This window comes from Pollachius pollachius (assembly GCF_949987615.1).
Source record: "Pollachius pollachius genome assembly, chromosome: 3".
NCBI lineage: Eukaryota > Metazoa > Chordata > Actinopteri > Gadiformes > Gadidae > Pollachius > Pollachius pollachius.
In genome coordinates this window covers 17572081-17593703 of record NC_136936.1, presented here as the reverse complement: position 1 = coordinate 17593703, position 21623 = coordinate 17572081, and the positions used below count along the sequence as shown (strand labels likewise).

The following is a 21623-nucleotide window of genomic DNA, read 5'->3' as shown; positions in this document are numbered from 1 at the left end:
ATTTAGTATGGCTGTGGGATAGCTTTATGTTGTGCGTACTGAGACACCAAAGCCATGTTTCATGGAAGATGAGAAGGAAGAAAGCAGAACGAGATGAGAGGGAAAGTTGAGAGAGAGAGAGAGAGAGAGAGAGAGAGAGAGAGAGAGAGAGAGAGACACAGAGAGAGTGAGAGAGAGAGAGAGAGAGAGAGAGAGAGAGAGAGAGAGAGAGAGGGAGCGAGAGGCATAAAGAAGGCTAGGTCAAACTGTGCCCAGTTGCCATTGTCAAACCTTGTGTTGTGTACCATCATACCTTCCCCCCCCCCTCTTCTCTCTCTCTCTGTCTCACGTACACACGCTCGCACACACACGCACACACCTATTTCTTGGTGGAGTACATACACTCTCTCCATAACAGTGCAAGGTACGTTCACTCATGCATCACAATCCACCATCAAATATTTATCCCAGAGCACAGCAGTGATTTTGACCCAGCTCATGCATTTGACAGCGCCCGCTCAACCGCCGCAATACCGATTCAGTTAAAACACGGACAATCCCGTATCACCATGTCCCTCTGCATGCTCGCCAAGCCGGCGAGAAATAAACAAATCAATTAATAAAGGAGAAAGTGTGGTCCAGTCCAGACGATAAAATAAATCCTCAAACAAAACTTGGACTGCATATTCTATTCTACGCGTGTCCGAAAAATGCTTTTACAACAAAAACGGAAAAAAAACTTTGAAAAAATGGTGATTGCTTTATATTTTTAGAATAGCTTATTCTGTGGGGGATACGTCTGCATTCGCCGGACACTTGGTTGTAAAAACAGCTTGCTTTGGAATGCGCAGTGGGTGAAACAAAAACATCTATTCCCGCCACGCAACGCCCATACAAAATGCACATCCACCAACGGTGCGTCTCGTCTGTCGCGATTCTCCATTTAATTTCAGAACATAATCCTATCTGCACGCTCCATATTCAACCCCCTTCCCCCCCCCCCCCCCCCCCCCCCCCCACCCCAACCCAACCCGCCCCCGCCCCGCCGTCCCCTCCCCATTTCCGTGCGATTAGACGACGTCTCTCCACCAGCAGTTAACGGGCGAGCGTAACTCAGAGTAACCGAAAGTAAATAACTCCCTGGCATGGATCAGAGGACACATCTTCATGCCCGAGCAGACACATTTAAAATGGCACCAAAACACTGTCCCAGATTCTGCCCTCAGTCAAACAGCACCCAGCGCTCACTTACAGGTCCCTGAACGCCACGCGCCGCGCAGCTAACCCCGCCGTCGGCCGGTCGAGAGAGAGAGCGAGAGAGAGAGCAATCAAAGAGATAAGACATCCCCATTTAAATTCAGCGCAAATTTGTCCCCGAACGTTCTGGGTTTCTTGCACTATCACGCTGTGCCACTGTGTGTGTTTTTTTTCTTTTTTTCTTTTTATGTCAACCGAGAAGGGTAACTAGGTCAATGTTGCTATGTAAACCGCTCCAGTTTAGCCGCCTAGCTGGAGCCAAAATGGTTGTTGATTGCTGGGGGTTTGGATTGTGGGTGGGTGGTGTGCGCAGTAAATGAGAGGAGGCTAATAAAGACCTGATTCTGGTGTGTGTGTGTGTGTGTGTGTGTGTGTGTGTGTGTGTGTGTGTGTGTGTGTGTGTGTGTGTGTGCGTGTGTGTGTGTGTATGTGTGTGTGTGTTGCGTCGCATGACAACGGGTGTCGTCGACGGCTTGCTACTGAGTGAGAGGGCGGAGTTACGTGGAGCTGTGGTGTCCCAGTCTCAGTCATGGCCCAGCTATGAGTGGGACAGTGAACACAGAGATCTGCTAGTCCAGGCAGAGCTGTGGTCATGGAGCATAGCTGGTCAGACACCACAACAAGTATAATCTTTGCTGAAATTAATATGAGCATGAAAATGGCACGTTTTGTTCATAAGATGACCAGACCAACGATTAAAAAGCAGAGAAAAATACCCAAACAGACATAACAGACACAATACGACAGATATCACACTTCATCTGATGTTATCAATGGCTTCTGGTCGTATCAGTGTACGTCAATATACATCACTTCTCATGACAAAGGTGGTCTTACCTGAGTTGAGCGACACCGTGTCCTTCTCCCATGACACGACCGTGACGTAGGCCTCGACTGTGGCAGGAATAATGCACTTGAAGACGGCTACATTGCCTCTCATAGCTTTTTGGTCAGCCACGCGGACTGTGTACGGTTCTCTCGAAACTGAGCAACGACAAAGAGAAAGAAAATAATAAACCAAGGCATCCTTTAAGTATTTTTCTGTAGAATTTCCAAGGGTTTTCCCTTGAATTTCCAAGGGACATTGGTCAATTGACTGCAACTTGTATGGAGTTGTTCTACCTGTGGCAGCTCGACGTGCTTCCCAATGAGTGCATCTCATTCACCCGTTCATACACACATTCATACACACAATCATGAAACCCATTCATACACCAACGGTGGTATCGACTATGCAAGGTAACCACGATCTCGCAGGGAATAGTTATGGGGTTAAATGCCTCCCTTGGCGGCACCTTGACAATTAGCTAGGAGGAACCGGGTATCAAACCAGCCTGCCAGTTACAAGGAGACCTGCTCTATTAGCCCTACCCTAATACCCCTCACCAGTGCCCCCTCCCATTAGCCGTCATATTACAACTGCAGTACAAATATTAGAACACTCCCACCCCTCCTCCCATCAGCTCTCATATTACCACCACAGTATGAATATTAGACTGCGCTCACCAGCGCCACCTCCCATTGGCCGTCCTATTACCACCACAATATGAATATTAGACCACGCCCACCAACGCCCCTCCTCCCATTAGCCCTCAGACGCTCACCCGCTTTGATGTGGACATCCTGGCTGCGGATCTTGCCCGAGGGGTTCTCGGCAGTGCAGTAGTAGGTGTTGTCGTGGATCAGCTTGCTGAAGCTGGACGGCAGGAAGTTGAAGATCTGCAGCGTGCCGTTGGGGTGGACATGGCGGATCCCGGGCACGTCGTAGATCTCCTCGCCCGTTGCCAGGTACCAGCGCAGCGAGGCGGGGGGCGCCCCGGCCGCTGGACAGGGCACCGCGGTCCCTGTGGTGCTGGCAAAGACTACCTCTTGAAGGGACGCATTGACAAAGTACAGGCTGGAATGAAGTTCTTCACTGAAAACTGCAGGAGGGGAAAGGAAAAAACAGGGGGAAAAAGGGTTTTAAATGTTGTAAGGTTTGACATTTGGACATAGACAATGTGGAGGCTTTGTCTTAAGGACCACATTGTCGTCGTGAATATTTCTCACGTCATACACAAGTTAGAATGCCTACATTCGCAAACTGCTCCATCACGTCTCTATATGGACAAGCCAATCAGCATCCTTCTGATAACAATGGGATGAATGGTCTGAAAGCAAAAACACAGTAATAGGGGCGTCCTTTTCCATATTCCTTGCGTGTGTGTGATGATGATTTGGGAATAATTGGGAGAATGATTATTGTTTGTCAAAAGTCCCACTGGAAATGCCCTTATTTATTGACTAATCAGGCTGTGTAGAAAGGAATTTCATGATCCACTGAACCATTTCATTGTGGTTTATGTTTTTATGCAAATTCGTTTTTATTAAGCAGCCACTTGCTGGAAATATGACTTGGCAGGTCAGCTTCCCCAGTTTAACGTTAAGAACACGGTGATACAATTTGCTGAAAGATTAAACTCTGTGTTTTTGATTTCTGTTTGAAGCAGATACAGGCTTTGTGTTGTGTCCTGACTTGCAAATGTGTGTGATTTTAGGTGTTTTAAGTAAGCGTGCAGGTGTGTGTGTGTGTGTGTGTGTGTGTGTGTGCGTGTGTGCGTGTGTGTGTGTGTGTGTGCGTGTGTGCGTGTGTGTGTTTGTCTGTGTCTGTGTGTCTGTGGGAATGTTACATGGTGCAGGGCTGAATGGTGACATGCTTATGGACTGTGTGTGTGTGTGTGTGGGGGGGGGGGTTGCATGCGAGTGTGTTCCATGTGTGTGTGCTGCATGGTGACAGCTCTGGAGGCACTGCAGTAAAAGGCTCACAGTGGGACTAGAACCTCCCCAGGGACTAAACATTTTAGCACTTCATAAATTCCTAACATGGTTTTATATCTGAACCGCTTCCACCCTTTCTCTGCTCCAGCAGCTCTCACCTGGCAACCCGACTCACAGAGAACACACACATGCCATACATGTATAGTACACACACACATACAAACACAAACACACACACACACACACACACACACACACACACACACACGTTGTTCTCTTCAGAAAGCATCATTTGATCTATCTATGTCTCTCAATCTATCTCAAGATCTAAAAATGATCAGGAGTCACGACACACACACACACACAGACACACACACACACACACAGGCCATGACAGTAACCTGGCCTACACCCGTCCAAGGACAAAGCTCCCTCCTCCTGTCTCCCATCTGTCTCTTCATTACAGGCTGAATGGATCCGATTGAAGTGATACAGTGGCTCAAGTAACAATCACCAGCCCATCTATTCAATAACAAGCATTACTATATGGGAATGAATCATACCCTGAGCCGGTCAATCCCATTAGGATCATGCCCTCCAACCATACATGTATCAGAGTCTGAGAAAACCGTCTTTTCATATTATTGTTAGCATTTAGTTTATTATTTTTTTTATCAAGAATGATATACACCTGTAAACAGTTTACATTAAAACTGCTGCAGAATCTATTGTGGAGAAAACACAAAAAATAGACCTAAAAACGAAAACAATATATAAGATTAAAGGATATTAGGACTCCTTTTAATTAAACCACCTTTTTTAGCCCAGGATATAATACCAGGATTCTGCCAGTCGGGCAAAAACAAGAGCTTTTGTACGAGGTCCTGTTATTACTTTTCCTGGTAAAGAACAAAAAGTCATAATTCTTTGCCCTATGCAAAAGCAATGGACTGCTTCTTTTCACATACCTAACCCAATAAGCAGCCTTGATGTGGATCACTGCTTCCTTCTCTTCCTCCATTCCACTGCTCTCATGTAGGTAGTAACTCTGGTTACTACAAACACATTCATTTGTTTGTTTGTTTGTTTGTAGGTTTGCATACACATTTACATTGTGAATAAAAAATTCACCTGCAGCACAACAGTATAATTTGGATTGATCATATGATGGGAAATAACCCAGTTCTTAGGGGGGTTGAGTCGGAAATAAGATAATGTCAGCAGTATTTCTGGAGAGAAACACCCTAGTGATATCAGATGGTTGTTATTTCAGTTCGTCAAATGCCAACGTGTTTGAAAAATATACCAATATATCGTTTACGGTTTTCATTTAGAATTGGATGAACATTAGATGTCTGTGTAAAACTGTGTGCACAATTTAATTGAATTGGAAAGTTAAATGTCTTCATCCAAATAACGATACATAGATTGTAACATGCTATGTGACATTTCGAAAGTGAGGGCTGCCCAGTTTAAATTACATTTTATTGGATTCAAAATTTCTAGCAATGTTTTTAAGGGAAAAACGACTTCCAATGTTTGTGCAGCTTTACAGTATTTTATATCAATTACTATATATAAATATAAATATATAAATATTAATGTTCTTATACATATTTTTATATATTTGTTTTTATTCATTTTATTCTTATATTCCTTCCATTCGAATTTCATTGAAATAGACTCCAATATTACGCTGGGGTTCTCTCTCGGTCTGTGGCAACAGCCTAGATGAAAATAATACATCAAAGTCACATTCAATTCCACCTCATTCTCCTCTTCCAGCTGGCATGAGGAGAATCAGTATCCACAGCACTGATAAAACCCACTGGAGCCAAGACTAGACCCCAACGCACCTGTGATAATACAGACCACCAGGGCTAGACCCTAACCCACCTGTGATAATACAGACCGGAGACTAGACCCTGACCCACCTGTGTTAACATAGACCGGAACCAAGACTAGAACCTTACCCACCTGTGTTAACACAGACTAGACCCTGACCCATCTGTGTTAACACAGACCGGAAACAAGACTAGAAACTAACCTACCTGTGTTAACACAGACTAGACCCTGACCCACCTGTGTTAACACAGACCGGAACCAAGACTAGAACCTTACCCACCTGTGTTAACACAGACTAGACCCTAATCCACCTGTGATAATACAGACCGGAACCAAGACTAGAACCTTACCCACCTGTGTTAACACAGACTAGACCCTAATCCACCTGTGATAATACAGACCAGAGATTAGAACCTAACCTACCTGTGTTAACACAGACTAGACCCTAATCCACCTGTGATAATACAGACCGGAGATTAGAACCTAACCTACCTGTGTTAACACAGACTAGACCCTAATCCACCTGTGATAATACAGACCGGAGATTATAACCTAACCTACCTGTGTTAACACAGACTAGACCCTAATCCACCTGTGATAATACAGACCGGAGACTAGAACCTAACCTACCTGTGATAATACAGATTAGACCCTGACCCTGTGATAATACAGACTAGAACCTAACCCACCTGTAATAATACAGACCCCCAGGACTAGACCCTAACCCAACTGTGGTGACACAGACCGGAGCCAAGACTAGGCCCTAACTCTGTCTTGGGAAAATCAACATACTTTACACACAATGATGTGGAGACTGATGTCATGTTTTGCTTGAAGTGCATCATTGACAACCTGAGATGATATCTAAAGAGTAGATAGAAATGCATTCTGCATCTCAATAGATCCACATTTGTCTACTGGAGAAAAATACAATAATATTAAATAATCAAATAAGTGTTTGATGTTTATTATAAATTGGCTTGCTGTGGTAATTGTTAATTTGAAAGCCCCAAAAAAATGCTAAAATAGCAAAAAGCGAGGGAGAAATAGATCATAGCCATGTGTGAATAGTTGAAAAGCCTGCATAATGTGTGCCAGCATCAGAGAAATTGGATTAAGATTTATGCTGGCTGTTTTCATATTCGTTTATTTCACATACGGGGGGGGGAAAAAGAGTGAAAGCGGCTCAATTTAGCCTGCTTGAGTGATAGCCAGAGTTAGTTTATTACGCAAGTAAATAAATGAATAAATAAGGAAGGAGCCCATGTTGTAATGGTGCGTATCCCTCGTTCTCCTAATTGACCAAGCTCGCATGAGTCACACCACTATGGGCCACTGACTCAGGTACACGGCCCTCAAAGACCTCAGCGAGAGCACGGTGTCGGGCCCCAACAGCTGGCCTCGGGGCCCGACCACTTACTACATTGCCCGAGAGGAAATCAGTAATTGGCATAATTTTTCATGAGCTGAACCATAAAAGCAAAATAAATGACTCTGTTCAATAATGCAGCGTATGCATCCATAATTGACTAGGAGATTTTTTTTTTGATAAGAAATGTTAGAGGAGAGCGGAGAGAGAGAGAGAGCGTGAACCGGCTGTTTTGTTCAAATGTGATTTCTTTGGTTTTTGTTAAGAAAATACACATTCATTTTTCTTCAGATCACTTAAGCACTGATTAAAGCAGAATAAAGCTTTATATCATATATTAATGGGATGATTTGTAAAGCATGTCTCTATTTGTTCTCACCTCTGCAGTACGTTTATATATATTTGTATGAAATGGGCACGCCCTTGTAGTACGTTTTGTACATATAATTGACCTCATCCTTTATACTAATTTAATCATTTGCCTACGTCAGGGTGTGTCTGCACATTACGAGACACAACAGAGTTTACAGTTTAGTATCGTGAGAAAGTTGAGGTCCACAGCACAGAACACAGCTGACAGGTTGACAGGAGGGAACCAGCCATGACAATAAGCTTTCACGCCAATGTGCTTTCACCACTGCAGGGCTGATCAATGTCAATGTGCCGAAAGTCACTGTTGACGGTAACAAACGGTAGGTGACTAGATTAACACCCTATCTGGATCCCCCCCCAAAAACGGTGGTTACGTCCATTTCCGTATATTTTTTCTCCCCTTAACCATTCCGATGGATACCACCCCAAAGTCAGGAATCAGAAGTTGAAATCAGCTATAAAAAGGAAGAAGGAACCGAAAGAGGAAAGACAACCACAGGAAAGCGCAAATCTGTAAGGAAAAGCGATGATTCTGCCAGCCGGGTTGTTTTTACGCTGCGCTGGCGAGTGGGGGGAGGGGTGCCAGCCATTGTCTGAGTTGTCAGCGTAGTAGCATCAGCGGCGGCGACACGCGGGGCTCGCCACTCCTGTACCTTCGCCGTGACGCCAGGTGCATCGCCATGACAGTGTGACAGCAGGGAACCCTGGGTAATTAACGCAGCGCTCTGCTCTCTGTCGCGGGGGGGTCGAGTCTGCCTGAGTCCGGGAGATTGTGCTACTCCACCACCACCTCCACCCACACCACCTCCACCTCCACCTCAACAAACACTAATACACATGTACACACACACACACACAATCAAGGTAAACCCTCACGTTTTAACAACAAAAATGCTATGAAAGAATCCAAATCTGCAGCACAAGGTTAAAACAGCCTATATTCATCCTTTGTGTATGTGCCACGAAGACTAAAACCAACACGGTCCTGTCCGGGTTCAGCGTGTTCATGGTGAACGATGGAACGGCGCGTTAACCCAGCCGCTCAACGCAGCCGCTCAACGCAGCCCAGGCACCTGCATGATCTGAGGCTATCTGAGGCAGAGCGCAGCACTGTACATCCCGGGCTGGGCCCAGGCAGCCAGGCAGGCCAGTGTGAGCAAGCACTCCCCTCTCATCTGATCTGCCCAGAGGCGGTACACCACGCACAGGGAGTTAAATGACTGTCTCCCAATTTGCTCTCATGAATATTAAGCGGCACAGTGACAGTAGAAAGGGCCCGACCGTCTGCAGAAGCAGCAGCAGCCTGCTTATCCTCTCCGACAGATCCGGCCCTCTCATGTCTCTGGCTCGGGGGGGGGGGGGGGGGGCACATACACACACTCACACACACACACATTCACATTCAGACACATGCACACACACACACAAAAGCATACACACACACACAGACACACACGGACACACACACGTGCACACAAACACACACATTCACACGCACACAGAGGCAGCCACCATACACACACGCACACACACACACGCACATACAGACACACATATACATACAGACACACGCACACACACACACACAGACAGACACACATATACATACAGACACACGCACACACACACACACAAAACCAAACACACACACACACACAAGTATGCACCCACACACAAGACACACAGACATACACACACACACAGACACGCGTACAGACGGACACACACACACACATACACAAAGAGGCAGCCACCACACACACACGCACATACACACACACATAGAGACACATACACATAAAGATACACACAGACTCACACACGTATGCACACACACACACACACACACACACACACAAGACACACAGACAGACAGACACACACACACACACACACACACACACACACAGGCAGCCACCAGACCTTCGCTGTGGTCTATTTTCATGTCTTAAATGGGCCAGAGTGGTTGTCTGTCTCATTAGGGGTACAGCAGCGAGAGAACCTGTGTCGCTTCTCCACGGGTAAAGCTAAGCGACAGAGACGTTGATGTCTAAATTATGTTGCCGCTGATGATAAGATGCAGTTGGGGGTATGGGGTGGGTGGGTTGTAATGAAGGATTATTCTGCAGGAAACTCAAGCAGCTCCCTCCACGTCTGCGGATGCTGATGATGAATAAAATGTGTTGGCAGAAACGTGTCGTGGCTTTTAACAGTTAACAGTAATGCAGGCGCTCATAAACAGTAACGTAATAAAGTATGCAACTGAAACAGTAAAAAATAAATAAGAGGGTAAGACAGATGGGTATTGGGTTATATACAGTCTAGATTAGGATGTATTTACTTACTAAACCTCCATTCATTTGTTTTTCACTAGGCTATGCAGCCTTATACAAACATAAATTATATTATTTATTCATCCAAACATTGTTCTATTTCTTTACAGCCTGGAATGGAAACAAGCCAATGTATTTTTAGACGGCTAAGGCTATCGCCTTTGACAGAAATGTTTGAAATAATTAGCCAAGGATTTTGAACGATTTGCATTTGTTGATTTAACTTCTGCTAGTTGACTCATGGGCTAATATGGGGCCTGATCAAACAATTTATTTCAACATTGATAATATAGTTTGTCTCTCAAATGCACGTTTGGGACTTCAACAATGTCTTCCCCACTAATCGAATGTATCGCCATCGCTCTTGACAATTTGTTGTTTTCCTGTTTGCATCTGAAAGGTAACAGGCAATATTTAAGAGCCCTTACGTCATTACTTCTGTATGTTGATACATCAGACTAACTGGACAACCAACCTTATTTTGTCACCAAACACACAAAGGTTAAAGGACTCTGGAACGTCACTGTTGACATTATCTTAAGGAGACTGCTCCTAGCTGCATTCCTCTGATGACAAGCTCAATATTCCTGGATGTTTGGATTGTCTACAGATGGTTTTAATGTAGGCCTACACTAACCACGTAAGGAGGAGCTATTGACAAACAGAACAGATGAGGTTGGCTGCCATTATCCTATCCAATTTGTCAGTTCACTTGACCTTAGACTGACTTACTAGCTATTTCGTTATCTATATAGTTATGGGGTAAAATATTGCAGGTGCTTAGCTAGTCAGCTAGCTAGCTAAGCACCTGCAATATTTGGGGTCATCCCTATGTTCCCCAGGTCCTATGCTCCCCGGGTGCCAAGGGCGTAGGAACCGGGGGGACGGAGGGGACGTGTCCCCTCAAATAGTGGAGACAGGCGCATTTGTCCCACCTAAAAATTATACCAGGGGGAGAAAAATATTTTATTTTATTTTGAAAGCGCAACACAGCGTCTTGTCACCACTTCTTATTCTAAAAAACTGGATGATTGAGCATGCAATTAAAGAATTGATTTGATATTTATCAGTTCCTTACTGCCATTCAAAATGTGTTTTCCTTTACATTTACAAATGTATCTTTCAAGTAGAATAAAATATATTTGTGAATTTTTTCAGTGTAGTTAATTTATGACATATTTCTGTATTTCAAACCATTAACGGATCTGTCAGGTTTCCGATATGTGTCCCCCCCAATGTTAAACTCATTCCTACGCCGGGTGCAAAGGGTTAGGGTCAGGTTTAGGGTTATGGTTAGGGTTAGGGTTAGGGTTAGGGTGAGGGTTAACCCTAAACCTAACCCTAACCATAACCAATCGGAGGAGAGACATTCTAACCGATCACAGGCGAATCGGAGGCAAAAAAGGCAGTACTTGCCCCTGCCATCCTACGAAAAAAGATTTGCTCACAGGGTCCTATGTTCCCCGGTCACATACATAGGGGGGAACATAGGACCCGGGGAACATAGGACCCGGGGAACATAGATACGCTCCCCAATATTTTACCTAGCTAGCTACAGCTTTCTATAACGTTCTTGTTTAACTAGCTTAATTTGTCCAATTATTTTATCGTATTCTACAATCAAAACGATTGTTTGTCTATTATAAATGTATGCTCAATGAAATCAGACATAAAATAAAAATTATCAGAAAATAATTTCATAGACACATTTAAGTGTTTATTATTGTATTGTATTCCATCAAGATTCTCAATATTATCTTAAAGAGCCAGTGGGTTGTACTGAGACCACAGTAAATAAAAAACACCAAAAAACAGGTGCTTGTGTTAAGTGTTAAGTGCTGTGATTAGGTTTCGTTTTTTTTTGTCTTCATAATGAGTGGGATTCAACGTGGACATTCCTGCGAGGGCTGACGTACCCGTCGGTCCGCAGCGATCAGCGGCTGTGTTACTGCTGATGTCACTGCAGCTGGTCGCTCGCTCTCATCCTATTAGACTGTCATTAGCAGGGTCTTCCCCTCGCTATCACCTCCCAATCCACCACCACCAACCGCCTGCTGCTGCTGCTGCTTCAGCGCAGAGCCGCTGTGGGCCACGGAATCTTCCTTTCATAATCCAGACTCATTTGAGCGTTTTTATGGACTTATCATATTAAACATTTATCTCAGCCAATTCCCTGAACCAAGCATGTTTATTCAACACTTACGGGACCACGGCGTGGCTGCCTTTCCACCACCCACTGCCCCTCCCCTCCCCACCCCAACAACCCCCCACCCCCATGTTTTTTCTCCTTCATTTTCCATCTCCCCGTCTCTCCCTCAGCCCCTGGCTTCCTTTATTACTTCCCTCCCTGGCCGCACACCACCTGCTGAATAACAAGGAATATTATTTTATATTATTATTCCATTCCCCTTCTCTCTCTCGCTCTCTCGCTCTCTCTCTCTCTCTCTCGCTCTCTCGCTCTCTCGCTCTCTCGCTCTCTCTCTCTCTCTCTCTCTCTCTCTCTCTCTCTCTCTCGCTCTCTTCTCTCTCTCTCTCTCTCTCTCTCTCTCCCTCTCTCTCTCTCTCTCTCTCTCTCTCTCTCTCTCCCTCTCTCTCTCCCTCTCTCTCTCTCTCTCTCTCTCTCTCTCTCTCTCCATCCTCCTGGGTTATCCTTCCTCCAGTGAGGCGGGGAGGTGACCAGGGCGGCGTGTGAAAGACACGAAAGCCCCCGCCGCCGACACACCGATGTATTCCTGTGCGTTCAGTGCCTCAGACTAATCGAGTTATAATTTAATCATCTGATCAAACAGTAATTAGCATAATCACTTGTGGGGATGGGATGGGGCCGAGATGGAGAGAGAGGGAGCAACACATAATGGGTCTCATCCTGGCAACAGTCTACGGGGGACACTTAGCAACATGTAAACAGGGCGAAGCCCGGGGTACCCAGGCACAGCTCCGTCCAAATTACCTCTCCTCCCCGCAAACAAATCACTCATCCGGACCCCGTCTGTCTGCGACCCCGACGACGCCACTCTCTGTGGAGGAATGATTTGCGTTTGCCATTTGGAGCGGCTGGTGTTCGCATACGGTCACTGCACGCGTTCAGACGTTGAGGAAGTAGTAGTGATTCTGGACAAGATGGCTGACTGCATGGCATTCGGAATTTGACGTTACGTTGTCAATGTGGAAGTGAGGTTTTAAGTGCAGATGCGTTCACCGACACGCATAAAGACGGATATTAGGATCCGATACTAGGACACAAGATAGCATGCTGCATCGGGGTTGCCAAGAGCAGCAGCAGCACCACCACCACCACCACCTCCACCACCACCACCACCATCACCATCATCACACCTCGGCCTAAGCAAAGCGGGTCTGGGGATTCTAGGAATATCACAAAGTGCTAGCGGTATTGACAATGCACTCAGTCTCCCGCCAAGCCTCAGGATCGATGGGTAACTGGAAGGACATAAATCAGTCTCCTGCGGCTCCACCCCATGTCACAACCCGACACGCCCACTCAGCACCCCAATCAAACATACAGCAGCAAACACATGTGAGATGCATGTGGAAAACACACACACACACACACACTATTGCATGCGCATTCACACACGCACACTTGAACATGCACCTATGGAAAACATATACAGAGATAACAAAGCACCAGGCACACACCTCTGACACTCCTCATCTCTCTCTCTCTCTCTCTCTCCCTCTCTCTCTCTCTCTCTCTCTCTCTCTCTCTCTCCCCCCTCTCTCTATCGCTCTCCCTCTCTCTCTCTAAGGCATACACAGACTGTCACACCTTACCTCAACTCAAACGAGATGACAACACTTTAAAAATGACCAGCTAAAAATAACCTCTGCTAACTTGGTCTTAAATCTCAGCATCTGCGCCAGGTTTAAAAATAAAGAGCGTTGTCGAGGAAAGCGAGCTGAAACCATTTGTCTTTCTGTCACTCTGTCTGTCCGGCCCTGCCGCGCTATCCCTTATCCTACTTCAGCATGTGGACTATGCAGCATCAGAGCCCCACTGGATCTCCGATGACACACCGGAGAACAAATGAAAAACATAATTTGGTAACTGATACGATTGCAGCGCAGTATCCGACCGCGATACGGTGGAGATATCGAAAAGGGGTTGTGAACGTATAAGGTTTCCTTCTGAAAACACACAATCTATACATAAAAGAGGGACGTGCAGAATGTGAGGAGGAGAGATGAGTATGCAATAGTGTGTGTGTGAGAGAGAGAGGGAGAGAGAGAGAGAGAGAGAGAGAGAGAGAGAGAGAGAGAGAGAGAGAGAGAGAGAGTGAGAGCAATAGCTGGACAATGAGAGATAGTGCGAATGAGAGAGAGAGACATAGTGGTACAATGAGAGATAGAGCGAATGAGAGAGAGACAGAGGGAATGACTTGGTGCTCCACATTGCAGGGGGCACATGCATCATTGCCGTACTCAGGCAGTGGCGATCAATGGAGACTAAGGTCTTAGTTGGCGTTGAGTTGTAAACATGTGGGAGGCATGTACAGAACTGGATTAGACGGGCCTTATTCATCTCTCTCGCTGTCTCTCTGTCTCTCTCTCTCCCTCTGTCTCTTAGCAGCGCATCGATCCTCTGACACCTTATCCTAGCACAATAGCGTCGAAAAAACACTGGTGGTGGTGGAAAGGTTTGCATAGTAAAACCGTCCGTATGATTGCGGACAGCCCGATTTGTGCAATAGCAGTCGCAAAAGGTCTCCTGCAGACCCTAATGCTTACAGGCAAAACCTGTACAAACTGGAATCAAATCCTAACCCTTTTTCTTCCACCATCATCCAAACAGAAACAAATGGTTTGAAAATAGCCCGGACGAAACACTGGTGCAGAGCGAGCAGCAGCTTCACGTGGGCCAGTGATTTATATGGCAGCTGGAAAATGACAGCTGCACTGCACACGTCCTACTGTAAAGGAAAAGCATAAGGCTATCTTAGAGGATAAGGCTTTACACATCAGCACTCGGATCATGTGATCAGTGACTCATTTGTTTGGCAGATGCAGAAGCATTTGTTAATTCATTGAATTGCACCCATAGTGCGTGCGCAGCCAACATACCGTGTGGAAATTGATTTGGCTGCTTGTGTTAACACATGCCACTCAAATTGCTGTTTTGGAGTAAGTGTGTCTTATTCATATTACGGATAAATCGCTGAGCCAGTGCAGTTGTAAATGTGCAGATTTAGACGAGAAGAAATAATATGCATAAAAACAGACCCACATTTGTATAGTTCCCAAAACCTTGAACTGTTCACCTAGCTCTTATAATGAAACCAAAACCATATACAAATGCTCCCATTCCTTAACCCTTACATTAACCAAGATCTTAACCAGTACCAAACACGGCAAACCAACCTGGATCCAAATTGAGATGGACTCCTAAAGGTTGGATTCACGGTGATCTCTACATGTCATCTAAAACTGCACACTCCTAAGAAGTGCCAAGTCAACCTCCACCTGCCTCTGGAGTGGAGAGACACGAGTTCCTGAGTTGCGGTGGTATTGCTTCCCCTCCTGACGGATACTGTGCCTTGGTCCCCGAGCATGCTAATGCAGACTGATATTTCTGTGTGAATATTGCTTTTATTCCCTATTCCGGGGAATATACCTGTGTGGTGCGCAGGCACAACCTGTCTGAGAGGGAAACCCCCGCCAGATGTACTACAACATCACTTTGCACGCATGATCAAACACCTACATCTGGTTGCTGGGGGCTCTCCCCCTCCGCTCCCTCCACAGATGCTAAATGATATCGTTAACATTAACGCAGGAGACATTTACACGCTGGCTTGCGCAATTACACCTCTGATTCAGCGGAATCCAGACAGATGCAGTGTGATCGGTAATTAGATTTTACATCGGGCGCATCGCACACGCCGACAAGTGTGTGTGCGTGCGTGCACACGCGCACACAAGATGCAAAACCACGCAAGCCGACACATGTGCAGAAACACACACACAGACACAGACCATTTGCCAGTGCCTTGCTCCTAATTAGAGCGCTAGTCTGGCTAGAGGAGGTACGCTACGGCAGACTAGCCCTCATTATACAGCCGGGGTGTATGAACCAGAGGATATCTATTATGATCACGCATCAGGGTATCCATTACCCAGCATTAGTAGCCTGTTTCCTTTGGAATCGCACACAGAGTTCACAACGCAGCGCAGCCCAAGCACTCGTACCGCAGGGGGAGCGGAGAGCCCAACCACACAAGGCTGGAGTGGGTTTGTAAAGTCGGTGTGTGCGAGCTATTAAGACAGCCGTGTCGGTCTGAGAGGATGGGGGGGGGGTGGTTTGCGGTTTGTCCCACCGTGCATATCGGCTTATCTAATCTAATCTCATAAAAATAGAGAGACACCCACTTGAGCAACCAGACCCTAATTGGTGATTAGCGGGCCGACTAGCACCATGAAGAGCGTCTTTAAGTGCGCCGCTCATCCAGTCTCGAGCACTTTTTCCTCCCTGTGTTCGGAGGCAGGAGGCCCGAGCGAGGCCTCATCCACACTGCCGCCAACGCCGCTAACGCCGCCAACGCCGCCAACGCCGCCAATGCCGCCAAGCGGCCACCGGGAGAGCAGCTGGTCGTCGGGAGCGACTCTCCAGCGGCAGACCCGGGAAGGGATCCCTAGGAACGCGTCTGGCCCCTCCAACAGATGGGACTCTCATCGGCTCCCAGCTTTTAATTGCCCCCCCTAGATTAACTGCTGCGCAAACATGCCCCCCCTCTTCCCCCCCCCCCCCCCCCCCCACTCTTTCCACATGCAGCCAAGTGGTTCAGTGCAAGCCGTCTATCCACCAGAGTCCCCCGTGCATTTTCATCATCCCCATTCTCTGAGGTTGCTAATAATGCAGGGTCATGTGGAATTGGCAGGCTAACTGATCTTGGCAGCTATTTACTGTACTGGAAGACACACTGGGGTAGACGCTGCGAGAGAGGGAGAGAGGGCCACTTTATTTTTGAAGATCTGTCATTATCCCCGGAAAGGTCACGGTTAATTGAGATGGAATTCCTGATTGCGTAATCCTGTGACCTCGGCGTTAAATGTTCATTTATCGGAGACAAAAGAGATGATTCCTGTACATTCCTGGCCATCACCGTGATGATGCTGTGTCTGTAAATTGGCGCGAGTGTCGTGAGGAGCGGTATGAGAAATGCTGTGTTGTTATGCCGTTGCAATCAGGATTTATGTAAGTCACTCGTGATGATTTCCCTCCCAAGGTATCAGCAATTGAACACATTAGTTTCCCTGTCCTCATCACTGATTTGACAGATTGCATTGAGATGAATTAAATGAATAGGGGATGTATTCTTCTAAAATCAGATACAATAGAAAGGACTGCAGCCTCTTCTATAGTATCTGCTGTTGAAAGGGTTTGTCATATTTTATTTAGTGCATGAAAACAAAGCTGTACTTTAAGAGTCGAACAGTGATTGCATTGTTCTCTTTTAGCTGTAGATAAAGCACGGCGTCTGTCATTTCTTTAAGATCGGGTTTTCTATTCAGACACTTTGAAGCATATATTTTAACTCTCCCCCGCTTTCAAATGCCAGATTGTTATGTTCATGCCATTTATCACCTGTATACACACGTACACACACACGCACACACGCACACACGTTCTAAGGAAGTGATTAGTACTTCCGGGTCACCCTGATAGTGCCGCCCGAGCCCAGCTCCCCCCATCCCCTGACATTCGTGACGGAGGTTACCATAGAGACAGGCCAGTAAGCATGTGATAGGCCCAACTCTAAAACAGCAAGCAATTGTCTAGAATCCATTCGCGGTTTGCTGGCTTCAATCTACAAGGTCATTCATTCAATGTGACGACGCCCGACTCAGCCGAGGAACACCTCATTTTCATGATAATCAACATCCAGCCGTCACACAGCACCCCTCTTTCAGCCGCATCCGTGGAGGACTCCATCCCCCCCAACCCCCCCCCCCCCCAAAAAAAAAAATAAACCAACCACACAGAGGTTATTGATAAGAAAAATAGCCATTCTGATAACAAAAAATGGCGGCGCAAAGCAGCGAACACAAGAAATAGGGAGCAGAAAAACACGTGTATAGTCTGCATGCCCAGCCCCTGTCTCCCTTTCCGATTCCCCCCCCCCCCCCCACACCCCATATCAGCTGCTTGCCATGGGTGCTGCTCAATAATCCCTTATGCAATAAACGGACACAATCTTGCATGGCAGTTGATCTAATGTCACAGACGGATGATTATGATTAATGAGGATTCCTTATTGTCCCTTTATGAGTTTGAGGAGAAGCTGAACTGAGAGAGATATCGTCTTACACGGAGCTGTGCGAGAGGCAAAGCCACGCTGGCTGAGAGGGGTTTGCCTTGCCTCTGCGATAAAGAAAATACATACGACAACATAGGGGGCCAAAATCCAATTTGAAAAAACGCCATTTTATCAATTGAGAGGTTTCTGTGTTTTTTTTGCCCATTGCGTGGGCTCAGGGCGGTCATGTGTGAGTGTGATACCATAAGGGGCGACACACATCATACAATTAAATAAGTTTGAATATGCTAACAGATAAATTCCTATTTCGGTCTTCATCAATACGTGTCATTGTGCGGATTGTTTTCCTATAAAATGTATAACAGCGAAGAGTCTCCATCTCTTTTCATGCTAGATGTTTCCATTTTGTCTTCATTTTCCCCTTCAAGTCTCCCCTTCCCACTCCTCCATTTACTCTCCCCCACCTTTCGTTCCTTATTCCTTTTTTTCCGCACACACACACACACACCCAGTTAGCCGTAATCTCTTCTATAAGACTAGAACCAATGCATGTGTGAACCACCCATGTTTGATCTGGTAAATGCAATTTGAGATTAATCGTTCTGATTGATAATTGTGGAAATTCTGCATAAAAAGACACACACATGAAGGTAGCATAGTAAAATATGCTACATTTGCGAGCAGGTATGTGCAAACACACAGACACAAACACAAACACGCGCACACACACACAAATACACACACACAAACACACACACACACACACACACAGACACACGTATGTTAAACAAGCTTGCATGCACAAGCAGAGACGAACAAACACACACATTCAGCAAGAAACCCATATTCGCCTTGAACAAAAAACCTATTTCCATGTTTGAATACCAACTTTGAATAGAGGAACTGCTAGAGGCCACTTGAGTTGAAAATTAATTACTTTCAATTTTGAAAGGAAATAGAAATTGTATGTCCATCCAGGAATATTTGGGTTGAAATGCTGCAGATTTTTTTTTCCTCCATAGGACACATGCATCTTTCAGCTCACGTCCCCCATTACATTGTTCAGCCTACATCCTAAATGTAACAAACACATTTGATTTCAAACGTTGAATGAAACCGCTAGTACTTTGAGGTACGCTGGAATATCACTGGAATAGACACATTTCCTCACTTAATCGATGACAAAAATATGTTAATGCTAAAATTTATATACTGCCTTGTAAATTGATCATGTTCATATTTATCAATCAATATACAATATTAATTTAGGCTACTTTGAACTTGAAATATATGATTACTGTGGGGGAGGGATGGGTCTCAAACCAAATGTCTATTACATCAAATACGTCACTTATTACTAAGGGCCAGAGCAAAACCAAACGTGGCCTTAACGGAATAAGTTTCAATCGGCATCAAAGAGCAATAATTGAAGTGATTTACATATTGTGTTATATCAAGGTCATTGAAGGCTTTAATCTGTTTACACACATATATATTTTATAATATTTATGTATATTTGTATAACAGTGTGTGTGTGTGTGTGTGTGTGTGTGTGTGTGTGTGTGTGTGTGTGTGTGTGTGTGTGTGTGTGCGCGCGTGTGTGTATGTTTGTGTGTTGGGGGGGGGGGGGGGGGTAAAATAAGCAATTAAAACGCAGTTCGTGCCTCGCCCGTCTCATTCTCTCTATCAAGGCTTTTTGAAAATAATAATAAAATACATTTTTATGTGGGGCACAGGTGACCTTTATCTCTTATTATTTTATCACTTAACAGCATGCCATTAATTTGACCTCTGAAATAAATTGCACAAATCAAAAAAGGCACAAACTCACCATTCAAGATGCTCTGGAAAAAGATAAAAGCCAATATCCACATGCCCTGCTCCGTTCAATCCCCGAGCTATGCTTCCTCGTCTGCCTCCGCACGCCTCGACCGACGCCTGCCCAGGAGTCTCTTCTCTGTGCTTAGGATAAGGTTCAACATTTGCCACTGTCTTGGAAGGGAACCCGTCTAATGCCTCGACTTTTAGTTACTAGTTTAACCGATTCTCGTTACTTGTTTTGGACACTTTTTTCCCCTCTCCCGACCTGTTTTGGTGTTTGCACGCGGAGCACATATGAGCCTCGGTTGTGGTGTCGGGGAGGGAGAGCTGTGATCAGACTCCTCTCGGCTGCCCGGCGTCTCGCTGCTCGCGCTGTGATTCAGAGAGATGCTGGAGGAGCGGAAACGGCGCTCGCGTGAAGCACAGGTGTGCTGCTGAGTCAGAGAAGGTGGAATAGATGTAGAAATTCAAAAAAAAAGAGGGGAAATATGACCAATCTGGGCTGAAGGCAAAAAACAAGGAAAAAAATAAAAAAGTGGCACAAAAAGATCCTAAATAAAAGACTTTGGAACGATGAATCACGCTTGGGAAAAAGGAAAAGAAAAATTTATTTTTAAAAATAGAAAAAAAAGAAAGAGAAGCCGCTGTATTTAATGAGAAACAAATCCGGGTGTGTTGAAGCGGGTTTTTTTTTTTGCTTCTGAGACTCCAGAGTCATGTCTTCTACAGCGCCTCTGTCCGTCCAGCGATAGGCAAGCACGCGCATCTTCCCCGCTCCCGCTCTAATCGCATTGGTCTCCGCGCCAACCCACTACAGTGACTCTGAGCATTATACACAATAACCCTCTCCCCTTGCCCCTGCACACGCTTTAATTCCTCATTGCCTTAAAGGAGCAGAAGCTGCCACGCCGTTTCGTCGGACCAGGCGCTACTTTGGGGGGCGCGTGAAGTATGTACACACTGGATACATTTGCATTAAGGGAAATGAGCCGCACCTGACGCGTCAGAAGGAACCTTTTTACGGAGGATGTTTGGGTTAAGACCGAAAGCAGCTTGCCTTTAGGAAATAGTCGTCTGACATGGGCGAGGGACGTCAGCCGATGCATATGCATTACCTATTTATCTATTTCTATTATATTTAAATTCATACTTTGCATATGTATAGGCTCTGTCAACTTTTATTTGAATTGTGCCGTTTTTTTAAGACAATGCAGGGGTAGGCCGACCTCTGCTTCTTGTTCGTTATTTTTCTTCCTCTGTAATCCCCTTCAAGAGGTTGAATATAAAAAGGTCCGCTGTAATAAAGAAAATAATAATGTGAATATATTTTTATTGAATCATGTGTGAAGTCAATATTGCAAAGGGTTAAACACATCCCGACTCCTCCAGACACTCAGCACACTCCCCCCCCACACACACACACGCACGCACACACGCACACACACACACACACACACACACACACACACACACACACCACATGCAGGCACAGGCACAAACACACGCACGCATGGACACACTCAACACATGCAGGCACACACACACACACACACACACACACACACTCCACATGCAGGCACACACACACACACATACACACACACACGCACACAC

The 21623-nt window shown here is 45.7% G+C and overlaps 1 protein-coding gene across 2 annotated transcripts in view; it reads right to left on the bottom strand.

The window, feature by feature from the left end:
- Positions 1 to 20125, bottom strand: part of dscamb (Down syndrome cell adhesion molecule b) — a 120745-nt gene extending 100620 nt beyond the window's left edge. For both annotated transcript variants that reach the window (XM_079731823.1, XM_079731824.1), the window contains exons 1-3: positions 20020 to 20125; positions 2841 to 3158; positions 2074 to 2220 (exon numbers count right to left, since the gene is read on the bottom strand). In XM_079731823.1, the coding sequence (XP_079587949.1) occupies positions 2074 to 2220; positions 2841 to 3158; positions 20020 to 20062 (508 nt within the window). In that variant the 5' untranslated portion in view covers positions 20063 to 20125. The remainder of the gene's footprint in view (positions 1 to 2073; positions 2221 to 2840; positions 3159 to 20019) is intronic.
- Between the last annotated feature and the right edge of the window lie 1498 nt (positions 20126 to 21623).